The sequence below is a fragment of the Numenius arquata genome, chromosome Z (genome assembly GCF_964106895.1).
Source record: "Numenius arquata chromosome Z, bNumArq3.hap1.1, whole genome shotgun sequence".
Classification (NCBI taxonomy): Eukaryota; Metazoa; Chordata; class Aves; order Charadriiformes; family Scolopacidae; genus Numenius; species Numenius arquata.
Window position 1 is genome coordinate 44,633,099 of NC_133616.1, and position 18,456 is coordinate 44,651,554.

Below are 18,456 nucleotides of genomic sequence, written 5' to 3' on the forward strand. Positions count from 1 at the left end.
TATCGGGAAAAGAGCAAAATAAGAAAATAGTACTTCATTTCTTGCCTGGGAAGAAGCTCCTAGAAAGTTACCAGCACAGCAAGCATAAGGTTACTCTTCAAGACATGAGAAACTTGCTATCACCAGGCTCACAGAGTATCACATTCAAAGCTTGCATGATTTAAGTTGACAGAAATACTGCAAAAGCGAGCTACTTATTGCCCAGCTAGCATAACCCGTTCATCAATTAGAAGGCGAATGGCACAGAGAGGGAGAGGGGGACAATAAAAATAACCAGGAGGGAAGGGACAGTCATGGTAGAAACTAAACATTTCCCTACACCAAAAACTGAACAAGAACTGGCAACCCAGTAATTTTCCCCAGCTCTTGGAAATGCTTCATCAATACAGTGCTAAATGCCAGAGGTGCTTTCTAGCAGCTAATCCAGTGGCTGCTCCTTTGGCTTATGCTGTCTTGAAAGCTAAGGTCAGTCTGTAAAGAAATCAACCCAAAACAAGTAAACTTGCTAGTTCACCAGCTGAGTTAAAGCAAACCCTCAAGCCTGGTTTTAATGTAGAAATAAAGAAAGAAATGTGTGGCTCCATGTTGCAGATTTATCTACTTAAATATATCTCCAGCCCTTCCACCTCATTATTACACAGAAATGCAATCATCACACAATCCATAAAACTCTCAGCAACCATTCTCACTTTCAAAACCTTGATTTGTACCATTTAGTTTATGTATTATACTTGAAGCAATTAAAATAGTATTACCTACCTTCAGTATGCAAAACCACAGACATCCTGCTTCTCATAAATTGTAAAGTTTTTTAAAGATGTACTGAAATTTATACATGTCTTTTAATACATTAGGCTTTTAGGAGGACAGTTTCAGGCCTGTCTCCTCTGCAGTTGTTGCAAAAGAAGGGAAGGATGTTTGGGTGCTTCCCTCCTCCCCTCTACTTCCACTCTTTCTATGTTTAACTGTCACAAAACTCTATTTCGAAACCTAAACCACGCTGAATCTTCCATGTAACCAGGACACACACTGAACAGTTCCTAATCTTCTTGATGCTTAGCACAGGATATCGGACAGTTAAGCTGTGGATAGTGGTAGGGCTTGAAAACATACCCAGAGATACACTTGCCATCACAAATCCCTCCTAAGCACTCGTACAAGCAGCTGCCTTGTTCAGCGCTCTCACACTTGCCCCAAAAAACCTGACTTCCCCTCTAAGTCGTTCAAGGACTTTAAACACTTCAGTTACTGCAGTTACACTCCAGGGCCAGGGTGACCTGAGCAGCACTTGGTTCTTTTGGACATTAGCAATTCAAATCACGGGAGCAATCTCCTAAGAGCAAGCAGCACATAGATACTGGAATCCAAGGAGAAGTTTCAACTAACATGTCAGGAGCCAAAAAACAGGTGGTTCCCAGATACATCCAGCAGAGTATCAACATTAAAGACTGCAAAGTCTCTAATCATAAGATACATTGCTGACAAGTTGTTGAGTGACAGGCTGAATGTCTTTCCTAGACTAAAACCAAAACACGAGGTGAAATAGCAAGCTCCTTCTGTAAGCCAAGAGGACTTCAGAGAGCACTCTGCCGAGTTTTCCCTCTCTAATTGTAGCTTCTCATGCATAATTTCAGGGAAGCTGCTAACAGCAGCTGTAAACTAACTAATATAAATCATCTGATTGTGTGTTACCATCTACTACCAAGACAACTGAATATTTTTCAAGTTCAAAAGCTTCCATTTCGAGACAATTTGTGAATTTCTTGAATTTGAAAACCTAAGTATGAGCACTGCCATCTCCAAAACCTGGACTGAAAGCTAAGCCTGAGATCAGTTATCACTTCACCCGAACATAGATCAGGTATCACTTCACACACTAAGACTACTCCTTGGTTTGGGATACTTTCCTCCCTTAATGAAAAAAATTAAAGGAGGAACTTACTTCTATGAAGCTTAAAAACAAAAAAAAAAGTACTCCCCTTAATTTATGCTGGCGTAAAAAAAACCCACAGTAGTGAATTGACACATCAAAAACTAAAAATGAATTTTTTTTTTCTGCTGGAAGAGCAGCATGTGATAAAATTATCTTGATGTTAAATACAAAGTTGTCCAGAAAAGGAGATCATCTTGCCACTTCCCAGCCCCCAAAATAAAAAGATATTCCAACACAGACTTGCACTCACAATGCACATCATGAGGGACCATTTCCAGAAAAACTCTTAGGTCACAAGTATATTTCATTGAAGGATTAACCAGAAGGTGGGGCTATCCCATCAGCAGCATCCTGTCACCCATCATTATGTGCAGCACTGAAATACACACTGAAAGCTACCTGCAGAACAGAGAAGTCTCTTTATGAAGTACAAGCTATAAAGGTAGTTCACATGTGTATTTCTCTAAAAAAACCACCACTAGTGGGAATACACTCCTTGGAGAGCTAATTCCCTCATGACAGAAACATAAACACACAAAAATCAACATCCACACCAGAAGATTCTACCGAAGTTTCATAGCAATTTTACATCATGCAGGTACACAGAATTTCATCTCTGCCTATAACACACCACGGGAAGCTTACAGCTCTAAGTAAGCGTACATGATAAAGGCTCATCCGGGTCAGGATCCCTAAACATCTGACAAAGCTCTGTGTCTAACAACAGTTTACGTTTAGGAGACCGCCCTACCCATGGATACACAGCCTGTTTCTCAGATTCTCTCTGCCATGCGTTTGTACCGACACCTGGAGAAATACCTGCTGTGCTAGGTTTCCACAACTGCAAGAGGAGGAAGGACAAGGAGAAAAAAAACCAAACAACCCAACACACCAAAACGTGAATAAACTCCCACCCAAGGAGCGTTAAGTTAAACGGACGTTCGGCAGGCGGTGCCGGACGGCAGATGAAGCCCGTGTTACACCAACCGCCCTGCTTTCCACGCCGCACCCGCGCCAGGCAGGGCAGGGGCCGCAGCCCCACGGCGTTACGAGGCCGCAGGACCGGGGGTCTCCCACGGCCTTTCAGCTCGGCGGACCACCCAAGTTATGCTGTAAGGCCGCCTCGCTCAGCGGGGAAGCCGCATCGCGCGGGCGGAGAAACGCACCCCGCGGCCACCGGCTACACAGACACCCCACCGCCAGGCCGCGACACCCGGCGCCGCTCCTACCGCAGGGCCCGTTGCCATCTCCGCAGGTGGGGATGCGCTGGGCGCGGCTCCCAGAAAAAGCGGCCGCCGGTCCCCGCGCACACCCGCCGCTCCCTGACAGCGGCCGGGCCCGCCGCCGCCCGGTACGCGGGAGCCTGCGCGGGGCGAAGCCGGTAGAAGGGCGGGCCCCGCCCCGCCTCGCCTCAGCCCCGGCCCCTCCCCGCGGGCGCCTCGCTTCGCTCCGCCCGGCCCTGCCCCCGCTGCGGCCCGGCCCGCGCTGCCGAGGCGATGCTCGCGCGCGGGGGGCTTCACCTTCAGCCACCGTCCCGAGGGCTTGGGACCACCCCGCAGCTGCCCCCCCCGCCCCGAGGGTCGGGTTAGGCGGCGGAGGGTCGGGGGGTGCCCCTCACCCCGCGGCGCTCAGGCGGGGGCGCCGGGCCGCGGCGGGGCGGCGGCTCCGCGCTGCGCCCCCGCCGTCCTCATGCGAGCGGCGGCGGCAGGAACCTGCCCGCACCGCAGCGCGTCACGGGCCCCCCCCCGCCCCCGGACTCGCGCAGGCGCCACCGCCGGCGGGGGAAGCGCGGTGTCCGGCCTGCGCGGGAGCGCTGCGCCGTCCCGGCGGCCGCCACCCGGAGGGAGAGCAACAGAGCGGAGCCGGCGGCTGCGGGGGGAAGGCTGGAAGATCTTCACCTGGGCTGCCTTCTCCCGGCCCGCCTCGGATGCGGCGCCGCCGCTGCCGGCCTTCCCTGCGGCCACCGAGTCGTCGCGCCGGCGGGCAGGGCCGGGTGGCGAGGGAGGAGGAGGGTGCGAGCTGCCTCAGGCAGCGGCTGCATGGAGCCGGGGAATCAGCATGACAAAAATCCCACGGATCTGCCTCGCCGGTAGCGGCACCCGTGCTACCGGCCGCTCCCCGTGTCCCCGTGGTGCTTCCCCCGCGCGGCCCCGGTGTCCCGGCAGGTGAGCGCTCGCAGCTGCAGTAAAGCCACAGATCCCTCCGCATAGGGCTGTGGGGAGGCACTGGAGGAAGTAAAAAAACTCCGGTTAGCTAAAGGTTTCATGCATTTTCTCCCTTCCTTCCACTTCAGATCTTTGCAAAAGGGAAATGCTGCTTCATACACTTAAACGCCATTATGGCAAATTAACCTCTTATGTGGCCGGTTTTGAGCCACTCGGTATCACTGATGACTTCCAGAGGCGGGCAATTTAATCTCCGTCCCTGAGACTTGTTAATCTCTCACAACCAAGAAGTAACATTTCCTTTTTCATGAAGTCCCTCGAAGAAAGGAAACTCCTAAGAGTTCCGAGGTCAAATCCTTATACTGATAGTTTACAAAACTTAAGAAGGAGAAGCAGCCCTTTAGTGAAGGCTGGTAAATTGAAATCCAGTTAAAATCTCATTTCTACCAATAATAGCTAATAACCAAGGCACAACCCCTAATAGAAATATGCAAGGTTCATTTCCCAATAACAGTGTGTAACCATGGAGCTACCCATTCCAATTCTTAGTAAAAAGCAGATTTCAGTTCCTTTAAATTGTACACACTTCTATTCGTCTTGCCTTTCAAAATACATACACCTGGCTACAGCACTTGCAACTACTGTCTTACACACCATAATTTATTACACTCACAAAAACAGGAACAAAGATATCCCAGACCTCTGCTGTTTAGGAAGCAGCCGTGCATTTTGGGTGACGGTAACTCCTTAGGGCTGATGCACCTGAAGAATTGTTTACAATTACTGCTTGTTACTCCATTAACTCAGATGGGGTTGGAGTGTTAGAGAGGTAAGTTTTGCTCATCCTCCATGCAGCGGTCCGCAGATGATCTGTGCAGAGAACATACACATCTGTACCTTCCTGACACAGAACAACGCTGCTTTACTGGCAGGTCAGCAGTAACAACAAAAGTCAGGAGTAGGGGACTGTTTTGCCTAACTGTGACAGACACGAGGTCCCAGCCCTCTATTCCGGGTCTGGTTCAATACAGTGTGTCTCGCTAACCAGCATCGGCCAATTTGTAACCATTAAATCAGGAAAGTCAACTAGAGTTTTGGTGGAGTTAACTCAAGTTTAAAGTGGTATAACAGATTCTGTAGTCCATTATCATACAACTTATTCATAAACGCTTGATTACATTTTCTTAAGTGCCCTCCCCACCATATTAACATGAATGGATAAAGTGATAAAGGCATATAACCAGTTGTGCTTGATTTTATTGTCCACTTGGTCTTTCTCCAGCAAATAATTCAATTTAATTACGCTTCCTGGAACTTGTAAACCTACGGATTGTGATCAGAAAATACACATGTATTTGGAAGCAAGATTCCTCCCTCTCCAACCTTACAGGTTTTGCGTCATCTAGCGTGAACAAGAAGAATGCAGATAATCAGAATGCAGGAATCTACCAGCACATTAGCAACCAGTAGGAACAGTCTCACTTGTTCCATAACAGCAGTCACATTGGACAATGATTAAGAGACTGTACTTTTAAAACAGCAGAAAGTACAGCTACAAGTTTTCTGTGAAGTTCTATTCATAGAATTTTTTTAAATGCATAACTCTGTCTAAAGCAAAGCAGAAGATGTGGAATAAACTCAAGTATGACTCAGGCGAAGACAAAAATAGCATCAGGCAGGCTCTGGCAAATAAAGAGCAAACAAGGGGGGTGTAGATAAAAATCTCAGATTTTTTAAAACTGGAGTCAAGGTCAGTTTACTGAAGTCAGTTAAGAAGAGAATGTTTTAAACAGCTCTGTACATGTCCTAGCACATGACAAAAATATATCAGTTAGAAATAGGAGAATTTTCTACTGAAAAAAAAAGAAGACACAGCAGTAGATCCAATTATTTTAAGACTGCCAAAAAGTGTAATTTCATTTAATAAAACATGAGTGATAGTAACGTGCCTAATACAAACAGTTTTATCAGTTACTGAAACCCATTAACTTTTCTCACTGTTAATGTAAATAAAGAATGCAGAAGATAAAAGTTTGGGTTTATATTTTTTTTTGCTGCAGCTCTCTTAATTATTTCACCCAAAAGATTGTTCTGTGCAGAACTCCTAGTTTTACTAGCAAAATACCTGTTTATGGGAAGAAAAGGCTATTGAATGATTGAACCTAGGTATCTTTTTATTTTGGACAGATAAAGTGATTCCAAGTTTAGAATTTATTTCTACGGAGAACAAGTATAGCTTTAGCAAACTTGACTCTGATGTACAAATGCAATAGCAGGCCACCTCTGTTCTTATTTACATAATAATTCTCACCACTTCAGGTGCAATTTACTTATATGAGACTGCAGGAATCTGCCCTAGCTTTGTTTGGTTTTGAACACATCATTGTGTGCAGAAGTGAATAGTTTATCCATTGAATCTTTTGTAAAGATATACTTAAAAATCATGTTAAACAGAATACAATTCTAAACGTTTATAATGGTTCATTATTCTTTTGATTCCATAAAATTTTACATTTCAAGTAAAATCTTAACAGGCACACAAGACTACTGCAAACAATTAACATTTTGTTTAGCCGGAGACAATCATAAATCTGTGGTGTTGTGAAAATAGGGTGATGGTAAATTATATTGCCACTAAGTGGAAGCTTGATGGGGAGCCAGGCACTCTTCTCTGAAAATAGCAGCAACAGTAATACTGCCTTGTGGAGCACAACGGGTTCCACACAAAATTAAGTCTCTGATTTTGATATTTGTAGGGAATTCAGCCATAGGAATATAATCCCTAACAGGACAATCCAAACACTTAAGAAAAAAGTAACAAATATATGTCAATCTACACACAATGTGGAAAGGCAAGGACATCAGAGGTGTCCACCACCATCAGCTACAAAGGTAGCTTATATGTTTACACAGATCACATTGCATTTAGTATTTTTGACAAGGCAATACAAGCAATGAATTGAGTAATATATTGCTGATGTTTATGCAGACACAAGTTTTCAGACAAAGACAGGCTCCCCACTTCCAGCTGCATGTTTATAGTTTGTGAAATCAACATTTACTCCTATGTAAGCAGTATGCCATGATTTCCAGGATCAGACCATACAGCTAAAATAATCACAAATAATTTTTAAAGTTCATGGTTATCCCCACTGGCAGCAGGAAAAGCGAGAAGAGTAAGAAAAAGCTCTTCAAAATACTTTAATGGGTAGCAATGTGTAAGCATTATTAGATCCTATCCTCTTCGTTTGTAATTATCACCTGTTTAGTCATTGTTTACTATTAAATCTTAACCTGTTCTAATTAAATCTGCCTTGCCTGTTCCTATACTCCTATGTACTGAACATATCCAGTCAGTGCCAGATAATGAACATGGCTACCAGCTCTCCTTAACTCTGAAAAACAATCAACTCTCTTATTTGAAAGCCAACACTTGTCTCCACATACACACTGGAGAATCCGTTTTTGGCTCTTTATCTCTAGATATGTCATTCCTCCTTAGCCATTAGAACACTTGGTACTTTTCCAACATAGCCTCTGTTCTTTTTCACCTTTGAGAAGATCTTCTGTACTCTGTTAAGTGTGCGTTTTGATGCATACAAAGGCATTTCAGTTCAACTTCACAGCTGTGGTTCATTAGGCTATTCTTGCTTTTATAATACTACAAATGAAATAACCCATCAATATTCTTTGCACAGAGTAATTCAGAATGTACAGATCCACCACCCTGGTGGATATTCTAATATAAGTGTTCTGGAGATTGGGGGTGGGAAGGAGTGGGTGCTGTTTCACAGGGCAGGAAGGGGACAAGTAATGCACCATGCTTCAAAAGCTCACACCAACTCAGCCATTTATTTCCATATGCCTACTGACAATCACATTTAATTTATATATGCAAATTTTATATTTATTCAAACAAACAGAAAAACCCAACACCAAACGTAAGAGTGAATTGCATGTGTTTCAGTCAAACAAGAACCTACATACTCTCAGTTAAAAAAAAAAAAAATTATGCATATTCTTTAATTTGTGCACTAAGGACAGTATATTGCTAATTCTTCGTATCCTGGCTACTATCATAGGTATTTTTAGCTACATCAGTGCACCAGATTTTGACAGCTTACATTAGGATAAAGCCGTCAGTGAACAAAAAGCAACTGGGGCAGTTTTTCAGGTTGTTTTGTTTTTAAACAGGCCCTTAATCTGGAATAGCCTGTGTAAATTCCTTCACATACAGGCACATTAAAGAACAGCAAGAATTAAAATAGACTTTGGCCCAGCTGAAGGTCACCTTCTTTCTATTTATGAAAGTATTTGCATAGTTTCATCTATCTCCATTTTCCTTTTCTCCCTGCACCAATTACTTCCATTAACAAGGGCATCCAAAGCAATGGTGAGTTCCTGAAAAATCAGCTGTATGTGAAGCAAGGCAAAAGGTAAAGAATAATCTACAAAAATGATTATGAGATACCTACTTCAGGGGGAAAACCTAACTGAAACTAACTTGCAGCAGGTGACATCTCTTCCCACAACAGACTTCAGACTCTTTGGGAAGAGAGGAAGGTTCTCAGTGTTATTCAGAAAATGATAAACAACTTATATGATTTTGTACAAAGAGGTCAATCTGTAACTCTACACTTAAGATTTTTGATCCTTAGAGCAAACAAGGGAGACTTATCTTTTAAAGCTGCTTCCATTTATTTAGCGTGTTTTAAGAATAGCATCCAGAGCATGAGGAGAATACATTATAAAGAGACAAAACTTATTGGTAAATTATGTTTTTCCATTTGTTTTAATTAACCTTTGTGCAATAGTACTTCAAAGACTGCAGATGCCTTTTTTGCTTTTGCTGGTCAAAATTCCTTTTACGTGATTTTTTTTTCTTATGCTGAACAGTAGAGGACAAGTTTGCTCATTTCTCCTCTTAAGTATCCTTAAAAAATTTGTAATGCTTTAGTATGACTTTCTGCAGTGTAAAAATAGACAGTCTTTATTACAAACTCATACAAAATACATCAGTACTTTCAAAATTAATGTAACATCATTTTAGAAATACAAAAATAGCAGGCAGTCAATTGACTACTCCCTAAACTAGTACATGCTTAGCTGAAGTCTTCTTAAACAAAGAAGCCTATTTAAGTCAAGTATATGTTGACATGTTCCTACTGTATTACAGGAATAAAGGTTACTTCGTAATTAACACTGAAGCAAGTTCTTCATAATTCTTACGTTTAATCTACTCCAAGGACAAAGCATACAACATGTTCTGGACACCACCAAGAAATATCTGTAGGTTGCTTTTCCTTTCTGTTTTCCTTAACATTGAGTACTACTGAGGATCCTGAAACTATGTGCTTGACCAAGAAAAATACTTTTATATTATACAACAAGGCATTTGAAAATACTAGTAACTTTCATAATGCCTCCCCCCAAAAATAATTGTGTACGTGGAACATAAAAGTATGTAAAAAGCAATTTTATTTCTCTGCATGTTCCCATGAGACTATCACATGTACCATAAGTTAGATCAGTCCTTCACAGTGCTCTATGAATGCACTTCATTGTATTGTATCAGGCTGAAGTGCTTTGATGTTCTCGAGACAAAGGATCTCAATTTAGACGTGTTTTAACTTTTGAAACTGTTCATTTCACACACACATAACCAACGTGCTGTTCATCTTTGATGCCTGGTATTTTTGCCAAGAGAAATGATAATTGCTTAAAGTTAATTAGGATGCACCCATTGGTCTACTGAGAACTGGACTGAGATCACCAGGATTACATCACAAAAGCCAGCTTGTAATTGCTACCATTCAGCCTTCGCAGAAACACAAATAGGTGTTTGCTAACAGAAGCATCTGTGACAAACTTCAGACATACTACTCTTTCAGAAACTAATTTTCATTAAATATTGGCAGGAGGGGGTTGGTTTGTTTCATAGTTAAGTGGTTATTATAGAATATTATATGGGCTACAACCCTTTTCTCTTGAAATTAAAAATGGAATTCCCCAGAAAATCAAGTCTTTTCTACAGAGCAGAGTGCTGGTCCACGTATCACTGTTTTCTGTATTAAAGAAGATACAGCTAGCTTTCATTTACAGAAGTTTTAACCATCAGGTTCAACAATCGTGATCTGCTCTTTGCCTCCATAATCTTAAGATCGTTACAAGATCTCTATTATATAGAGTTGCATATCACCCTAGAATTACCTACAGCACAGCTGTGAACCACCAGACATTTCAACAGCCATTGAACTACAAACGATTATTCCCAATTAAGTAGGCGCTGGTTTAACAGGAACTCACAAGAGTTTTCTCCTCTTGCTTTTCCTCCAAGTATAAATGCTCTGTACTCCGAGCACAGTGAATAGAAAGGGTGATGTATGAAGTTTGCATTTTCACTTTAAAATCTAACTACTTCCTTATAACCTTGGAAGCAAAATCTACTTAAGCTAGCCCCTATTTGGTTAGTAAAGCACATTAGCCACTTTTCCACTAGTGATCTTCACCAGAAAACACTGGAAGCATTCAGTTTGTGCATTTTGAGAAAATAAAGATCAAGTCAAGGCTCTGAAAAGGTAGTTCCCTTCGACATCTTAGGCAAACTAGTTTCCCCCCGATGGAGATGATCAGCACCTCAGAGCAACCTCTGCAGAAACACAGTTACGTAATCTCTAGCAGACAGGCTTCATTAAACAGGAGAGGGCGAAAGGAAGGGGAGGAAACAGCTGACACAGAAGGGGAAAAAAATAAATCGCCTCAAGTCAGCCTTCAATTCGGCATTTCACACTCGGCAAAACGCCAGAGCGACGCGCAGGGCTGCACGGGCCCCGAGCCCCGCGCCAAGGGTCCCGCTGGGCAGCGCTAGGCGCCGCAGTCCTGGCTGGGAGCCGGCTCCACGGCCGCCTGCAAAGGGGTAGCCGGGCCGCCGCTAGCCGCAGGCCACCGACGCCATTTGGGACAGGCCTACAGGACAGACTCTGCGCCCTCGCTGAGCGGCAGGGTGTCTCCCCTGGTCCATCCCCAGGTCCATCCCGCCCGCCCCTGGTCACTGCACTCCGCCAGGCCTCAGGCCCCGTCTTCTTCCTCCCAGCCCGAGCCGGGCGTACTCGACCCCGCTCTGCAGAAAGTCCTGGGGCTCCCCCCGGGGCTCCTCCCGCTGCCTTTCCGACGCAACACGGGGCTCAGAGCACCCTCACCGGCACCGACCGCAGCCGAGCCGGCACCGCCTAACGCTGCGGCGCGACCCCAACCCGCCGTTGCTCCCCTTCCGCCCCGCCCCGCGCTGTCAGCGGCGACGGGCGCATGCGCGGCTGCGGAGGAGCCCTGCGCCTGCGCCGGGAAGGCCCCGGGACGGGTTCGCGGATCGGCGGCTGCGCGGCAGCGGCTGCGGCCCAGGCAGACTCGGAGGGCCGGAGGGAGCGGGCCAGTGGCGTGGGAGGCGGCGGGTGAGGGCCCCAGTGAGGCCAGGCAGAGCCAGCCCCGCAGGGGGAGGGCAGGGGGGAGTTCTCGGCGGCGGGCGGGTGGGGCGCGGGTGCCCCGCGGTGGGGCGTAGGAGCCGCCCGGCCTGCCAGCGGGCGGCCTCTCGCTGTACCCGGTGGCCGGGGCGAGCTCGGCTGCCTAGCGGCCCCTGTGCCATAGCAGGGCCCGGTGAGCTGCGGGCCGAGACGGCTCTGGGTGTGGGAACGGGGGACATGGTGGAAGAGGAGAGGGCGGGGAGGGCGTCTGGCTGCGCGAGCGTTAACGTCTGAAACCTCAAGCGTGATTTCCATTTATTTTAATCAGTTTCCCACGTATCTCCTCCTGTCTCCTGCCTGCGGAGCCCGGCAGTCCCCGCGGCCGCCTGGGAAGGGGTGACGGGGGGCGAAGGGAAGCTGAGCATTCCTTGGGCGAAGGAGCTCCCGGAAGAGTTTTCAAAATCCGTTTAATTGCCTCCGTGCCCCGCTTTATTTTTGTTAATTACCGTCGCCTGGGAGGTCCCATGTCACGGAGGCCTTTGTTTAAAGATGCGTGGCGGCTTTGATGAAGCCGTGTGGATCTCCCCGGGCTCGTAGGTGCCTCTTGCTGGAAGATGAGGAGAGATTCAGCGTTGCTTCTGTCTCAAAGGCAGGCTGACTGCCCAAACATGAGATTCTTCAGGGCCACCCTGTGTACTGTGAGATTGCAGAAGCATGAAAACAGTTCGAAATAACTAGTCCGTGAAGTTTAAAAATTATATTCGGGTCTGGTGTTGCTTAACATGGCTACTGTAATTTTGATATTACTATTCTGCTGAAGAAGTCAGAGGAAACACACCCATTTCCACAAATTTGTTTGGATATACTTTGTACGAATATCAAATGTGTGTGGTCAATGTTTTACAGCGCCCTCTTAAATTCCTTCACAGAGGAGGCATATTTCTGATGGTGTAAAACAAAAACAAAGTGATTTCAGCGTCTGCTGTAAGAAGTGATTTCTTGACGTTATTTCCCATTTTCCAGCTCTGTATTGCTAAAGTTTTGGTGTCCTTCATTGTTGTGGTTTGACAATATATATTGTCAAATTATAACAATTTATTGTCATTTAGACAATTATTCTGTCACCTGATGACCCCTCCCCACCCGGGAAGGGGAATCAGGGGGAAAAACAAAGAAACACAAGGGTTGAAATAAAATACGTTAATAGAATCAGACTAAGTAATTAACATCAATAATACTAAAGAACCAGTATTGATCCTGATACCAACATAAAATATGCAAGGATTATACTCAGCTAATTTTATCAGTAGGAAGCTGTGCACTCCCAGCAGTGGACAGCAAGTGTTTTGACACTCTGAGTGCTACAGCTTCAGGAGGAAGAGGTCTGGGACCAGGGTAAGAAGTTGCCTGGACTGCTGGCATTGAGGGAGAGAGAGAATTATGCAGAAAACTTTCTAATTGATATTGAATGTGACATTCATGGTATGAAATAATCCTGTTGGCCAGCTTGGGTGGCCTGGGTCTCGCTCCTCCTCATCCCTGCAGCTGGCATGGTTCAAAAACACTGAGACTTTGAATCCCACATAGCCTAGCTAGCTATAAAGTAAATATTTTCACAAATTCAGACACTAGAGTTTTCTAAAACTGCAGTTTTTCCAAGCATCAGAAGAGAAGTTAGTTCTTTGTGGCTCAAACCAGGACATTAGTTTTTGAGGTTTTGTAGCCTATAAGCTAGCTGTAGAGAAACGGTGAATAAGAGAACTTTTTTTTTTTCCTAAAGAATTTTTATAAATAAGTTTTTCTGGCTGTTTTTATGTAATGATAGCTGTTTTAAATGAAATCATAATCTCCCTTTCTCACCTGATACTTGAAAAAAAATTACTCCCATGAAGCACTTTCTCTAATTTGTGCATAATGTGCAGTGTCTCTGATGCAGATTTAAAGGTGCAGTATCATGGTTATGAAAGCTTCAGTAGAAGATGATGATTCAGGGTGGGAACTTGGGATGCCTGACAAGATGGAAAAGAGTAATACAAGCTGGATAGATATAACTGAGGATTTTGAAGAAGCTTGTAGAGGTGAGTTGTACTGCCTGTTTTCTGAGAAAACTTGGAATCCTTCAGAGGATTAAGCATAGCTCTTTGAGGTATTTTAAGCAATAGTTTGACCCGGGTTCAAGCTCCAGATGAATGGACTACATTGATTCTGTGTTTCCCTCTGTTTAACTTACTTGTGATGTTGGAAATATCAGAAGAAGCTGACCTTGCTTCGTCTTCTAGATTACATAAATTATCTTTCTAAAGTCATGTTTTTTCATCTTGTGCATTTTTGCACCTGCTTTTTTTCTTTGCAAAAGTTTCTTCCTATCTCTTCTGCCAAATGGAAACCTCATTCACCCATGCAAAATCAATGCTCTGTTTTTTCCTGTACATTTTTGGGTCTTTAGGGTCCAATGATTTATTCATTTAATTAGTCAGTGCATCACTTTTCATCTCTGAAACAAGGCCAAGCTTCTGAGGACATGCAATGCCTCCCGGTCATAGGGAAGGATCCGTTTAAGTAGTGCCTTTGTTGTTATTAAATATTAGTGCTAGTTTGCCATGATAGAGAATTTATTTTTTATGATGATATTAGGGAAATATAAAACTGCAAGTTACAGCACACAATATTACATAATGATAAACGCAATTTCCTTATGCTGTCAAATGATTCTTGTGTGTTAGTCATATAGTGTTTGTGTACACATCAAGTACATCTGAAGGCTTCATTAAAAATAATAAAAAAAAAGCAAACCTTTCAGTAAACTCCCCTGGAAAAAATTAGACATCTGCATAAAGGAGGAGCACAGAAAACTGCTGTTCTGTGTTCCAGGCTATTCAAATGCTACTACTTGGTACTTGTGAAACCCCTTCAATGGTTCAATGGTTGGTGTAACAGAGGGATGAGGAAAGACTGTGAACAACGGGGTTTTTTTAGCCTTTCAGTCTTGAAAGTGCTTTGTAAGTAAAAGGAAGTGAAGGTGGAGCAGAAATGTCTGGTCTGCTTCCCACACATTGTTCTCTTGTCGCATAAAACAGTTTGGTGAGAGACAAGACTATCCTGGGAAAGTTGCACTAGTAGGATGATTCTAATTATTTATCCTGTTCTGTTCCTTTGTAGAACTGAAGTTAGGGGAACTGCTTCATGACAAGCTGTAAGTATGCCTGTGTTCTGGTTTTTACACAGGATTGGTGCAAATATATTAATGTTTACTAATAAGCCATGTAGTATCAATGAAGCTTTTTTAAACTTTTACTTTAAATAAAAAAGTTGAAGTATTCAGCACTTCATTTGTCCTCAACAGTATGTGTATGATGCACCTCTATGAATACTGAACATTTCTCATGATGCCAGTATAACGTTGTATTTTCAGTTGATCAATGTAGTTAAGAAGTTTATAGCACTTATGGTCAGTGGTGTTGACACTGATGGGCCTACTGAACTATTTTATGTGGACATGCTTTTATAAAAAAATGCCAGAAAGACTTGTAAGCTTTTAAATTGTTGGCATCAACTGTCACTAACAAGTTTAGGATAAACAATCCATGTGCTTTAACGTAACTCTAAAATGACGTGCTGTCATGGTTTAAGCCCAACCGGTAACCAGGACCATGCAGCCACTCGCTCACTCCCCCAACTTGGGATGGGGGAGAGAATCGGAAGAGTAAAAGGGAGAAAAAGCCTCATGGGTTGAGATAAAGACAGTTTAACAGGTAGAGCAAAAGCCGTGCACGCAAGCAAAACAAAACAAAGAATTAATTCACTGCTTCCCATGGGCAGGCAGGTGTTTAGCGATCACCAGGAAAACAAGTCTCCATTACAGTTATTTGCGAAGACAAACTCCATCACTCTGAACGTTCCCCACTTCCTCCTTTTTCCCGCAGCTTTATGTACTGAGCATGATGTCATATGGCATAGAATATCCCTTTGGTCAGTTGGGGTCAGCTATGCCACGACACATGCTAAAACAGAAACTGAGAGCACTACAGACTAAGAAAAAATATATTTAAAAAAAAAATGACGTGAGATTAAAATATTTTAAAGATCAATGTAAATCGTTTAGCCACATGAGTCTGTTTACTTCCATAAAGGGAAAAATGCTTGTTTAAAACTCATAGCTCAGAAAACAGAAGCACACTACTAAATGCAAACCTGCTTTAAAAAGTGTGCTAGGATGTCACCGAGTATTTACTCAGTAGAATCAAAGCACTTTTTTTGAGGTGTAATTTTATACATTGGAGCATTTTAGAACAGATATCCTTTTCAGAATTAGAATGCGCCACATGCGATAACCTTTTTTATATAATAAAGGCTTGTGCAGAAGTTCTGATGAATATTGTATGTGCCAAAGGTGAGGCACTATATCCTCTCTTCTGTAGACCAGTCTTCATTTGTTGTGGTTCTCCTGCGAACTTTTATGCCCTGACTACAAGTGATCTGTTGTCACATGCTATGTTTTTTTTTAATCAGTTTTCTTAATGTGCCCATTTTAAACAAAGTTGGTATATTAAATGTATATTATTGTCAGTCTGTGTCATATATATTGTCTTTAGTTTGTGGGGGACGTATCTTACTTGGGATTTTGGATGTAGCATAATAAAGAACAGTTTGGTTAATAATCAGTTTATTATGTTATGTGAACTTTAGAAACATGCTATGTCAGTATGAGGTGTATAGAAACAAGATAGATTTACATAGATTTAGTAATGCCATATTTGGCTCAGAAGTGTACTTCAGCTTTAAAAAAAGGCTGAGTTTTGTTTACTTTTAGGCGTCTATTTTCTTACTTAGTTGTTGAGAGATCCTCAAATTCCTGAGAACGATGATCTCTGAAAATCAGTAGTAATGTTCACATACCTTACCTTATTGTCTGTAGTGAGAACTGTCTGTAGTGAGTGTACTCAGTTTGCCATCATATGTTTTTTTACAGTCTTTGTGAAGACTGTTTTATATAACACAATTGCATTCAGAACATTTTTTTTTTATTATTGTTCTTAGTTTTGGTCTGTTTGAAGCCATGTCTGCCATTGAAATGATGGATCCCAAGATGGATGCTGGTATGATTGGAAACCAAGTTAATAGAAAGGTTCTTAACTTCGAGCAAGCTATTAAGGTACACATGACTTTCCTGTTTTTGCCTACACTGTCTGTAAAAGCATGATGTAGTTTTATCAAATTGCAGTTATGCACGATTCAACACGTTTTCAATCTTTACTTACAATTGATTTTTTCTTCTTTATTTTGGACAGTTAAGTAAGAAATAGCTTGTGATGTTTACCTTTTTTGTTACCTACATTATCACAATGATGCTAACTCTTCCAGTGAAAAGTACTGTGAAATTGTTGGGTATTGATACCTCACAAAATAAATTTCAGAAATGGTTTTGCAAATCACCCTGTGCTTCCCCAAAATGTGTTGTTTATATGAAAACGTATTGGTTAGTCCCTCTTTAAGCTGAATGAAAATGAGCTTCCCTACAAAAGCTGGAAATTAACACTTCATGAAACTAGCAGTTCATTAGCATTGAACAGAAGCTGGGTAATTTAACAACACTGACAGTAATGGTTAACTTTTGATGCTTTGTCGAGATAAACTGGTGGAGGGAGGCTGAAAGAATTTCTGTTACTTTGGAAAAGTAATACGCTAACAGGGGAAAAAATATTTTTTTACTGTGGACCTGGTTTTGAATGGACTAAGAGAATTCTGTGTAAAAGATTGGCTAAGTCATGTAAAGTGTATGCAGAATCATATACACTGGACAAATAAAATGAAAGAAGTAGGGTTGCTGCCTTCTTGGTCCTGACCTTGAAGGCAGTGAAACTCTGCAAGGGTCTGTAGTGTAAAAAGCGGTCTTCAAAGAATGGGTCCTGCATATTTTTCCTTGTTCAATCTGTATTATGACTGTATATATTGTGTTGTAATTTAAGTGTTGACTGTTAACTGGTATTAAACCTTCATTGGCTACTTATAGATCAGAAATTTTATTTTAGCTTTCTCTTTGAATAGCTTTATATTTGGTCAGTGTTCAACAAAATGATGGGAAAGTTTTTCAGAATTTGAGGCGCATTATGAAGCTGAGCAATAAAGCTAGTGATATACAAATATTCTGAAGTCTTAACCAACAATTTCCTTTTTGGCTGTACAAATAATAAGTTGGATTTTGCCAATAGCCTTCAGGTTTTTTTCTTTTTTTTTTTTTTCCCCAAGGATGGCACCATTAAAATAAAGGACCTCACTTCACCTGAGCTGGTAGGAATAATGGATACATGTTTTTGTTGTTTGGTAAGCATTTCTCTACTCTTAATGTTAGATGGTTTTGCTTACAAAATATAGTCCTTTAATCCAGTTTAAAAAGGGGAAAAAACAGTAGAACTCAAGAAAAAAGATTCACCAAGTGGAAAATACATACCTAGTGTTTTAATTTCAGTTTACATACTTGCATTGTCTATTATAAGAGGCATAATTTTTATTTTTGGATTTTTTTTATTAAAGAAATCACTGTGGAGGAGAATTTGGTAGCATTTTGAATGATGTAAAAAGGTTTTGTAATTTGTGTTCTTTAAATCTATGGTGTCTGACCATCATACCAGCCTGCTGTATATTGGTGTTTGACTGTTGGAAAGTGAGTATGTAGTAACCTACAGCAATCTGTTGCTCACTCCTGTACAGCCAATATTGACACTGCTTACAGGGGTATTTTGAAGAAAGAAAAGAAAATACCTAAATCCATTCAGAAAGAAAATAAGTGAATTATCAGTTATTTGTTAGTTGGGATTTTTTTCTATGTATATTTCTTAATTTCCTCAGTAAATAATACGAATTATTTTCAGTTATTTTTTAAAATGACATCAGTAAAATTTAT

The 18,456-nt window shown here is 42.3% G+C and overlaps 1 protein-coding gene across 2 annotated transcripts in view; it reads left to right on the forward strand.

The window, feature by feature from the left end:
• Window positions 1-11,469: 11,469 nt before the first annotated feature.
• The window catches only part of NAA35 (N-alpha-acetyltransferase 35, NatC auxiliary subunit), a 31,139-nt gene continuing 24,152 nt past the window's right edge, over window positions 11,470-18,456 (forward strand). The window contains exons 1-5 of one of the 2 annotated variants that reach the window (XM_074165842.1): window positions 11,470-11,546; window positions 13,492-13,633; window positions 14,715-14,748; window positions 16,593-16,707; window positions 17,802-17,876. In XM_074165842.1, coding sequence (XP_074021943.1) covers window positions 13,510-13,633; window positions 14,715-14,748; window positions 16,593-16,707; window positions 17,802-17,876 — 348 coding nt within the window. In that variant the 5' untranslated portion in view covers window positions 11,470-11,546; window positions 13,492-13,509. Of the gene's footprint in view, window positions 11,547-13,477; window positions 13,634-14,714; window positions 14,749-16,592; window positions 16,708-17,801; window positions 17,877-18,456 lie in introns of those variants that run through there. The other variant, XM_074165843.1, reaches the window with a different exon arrangement.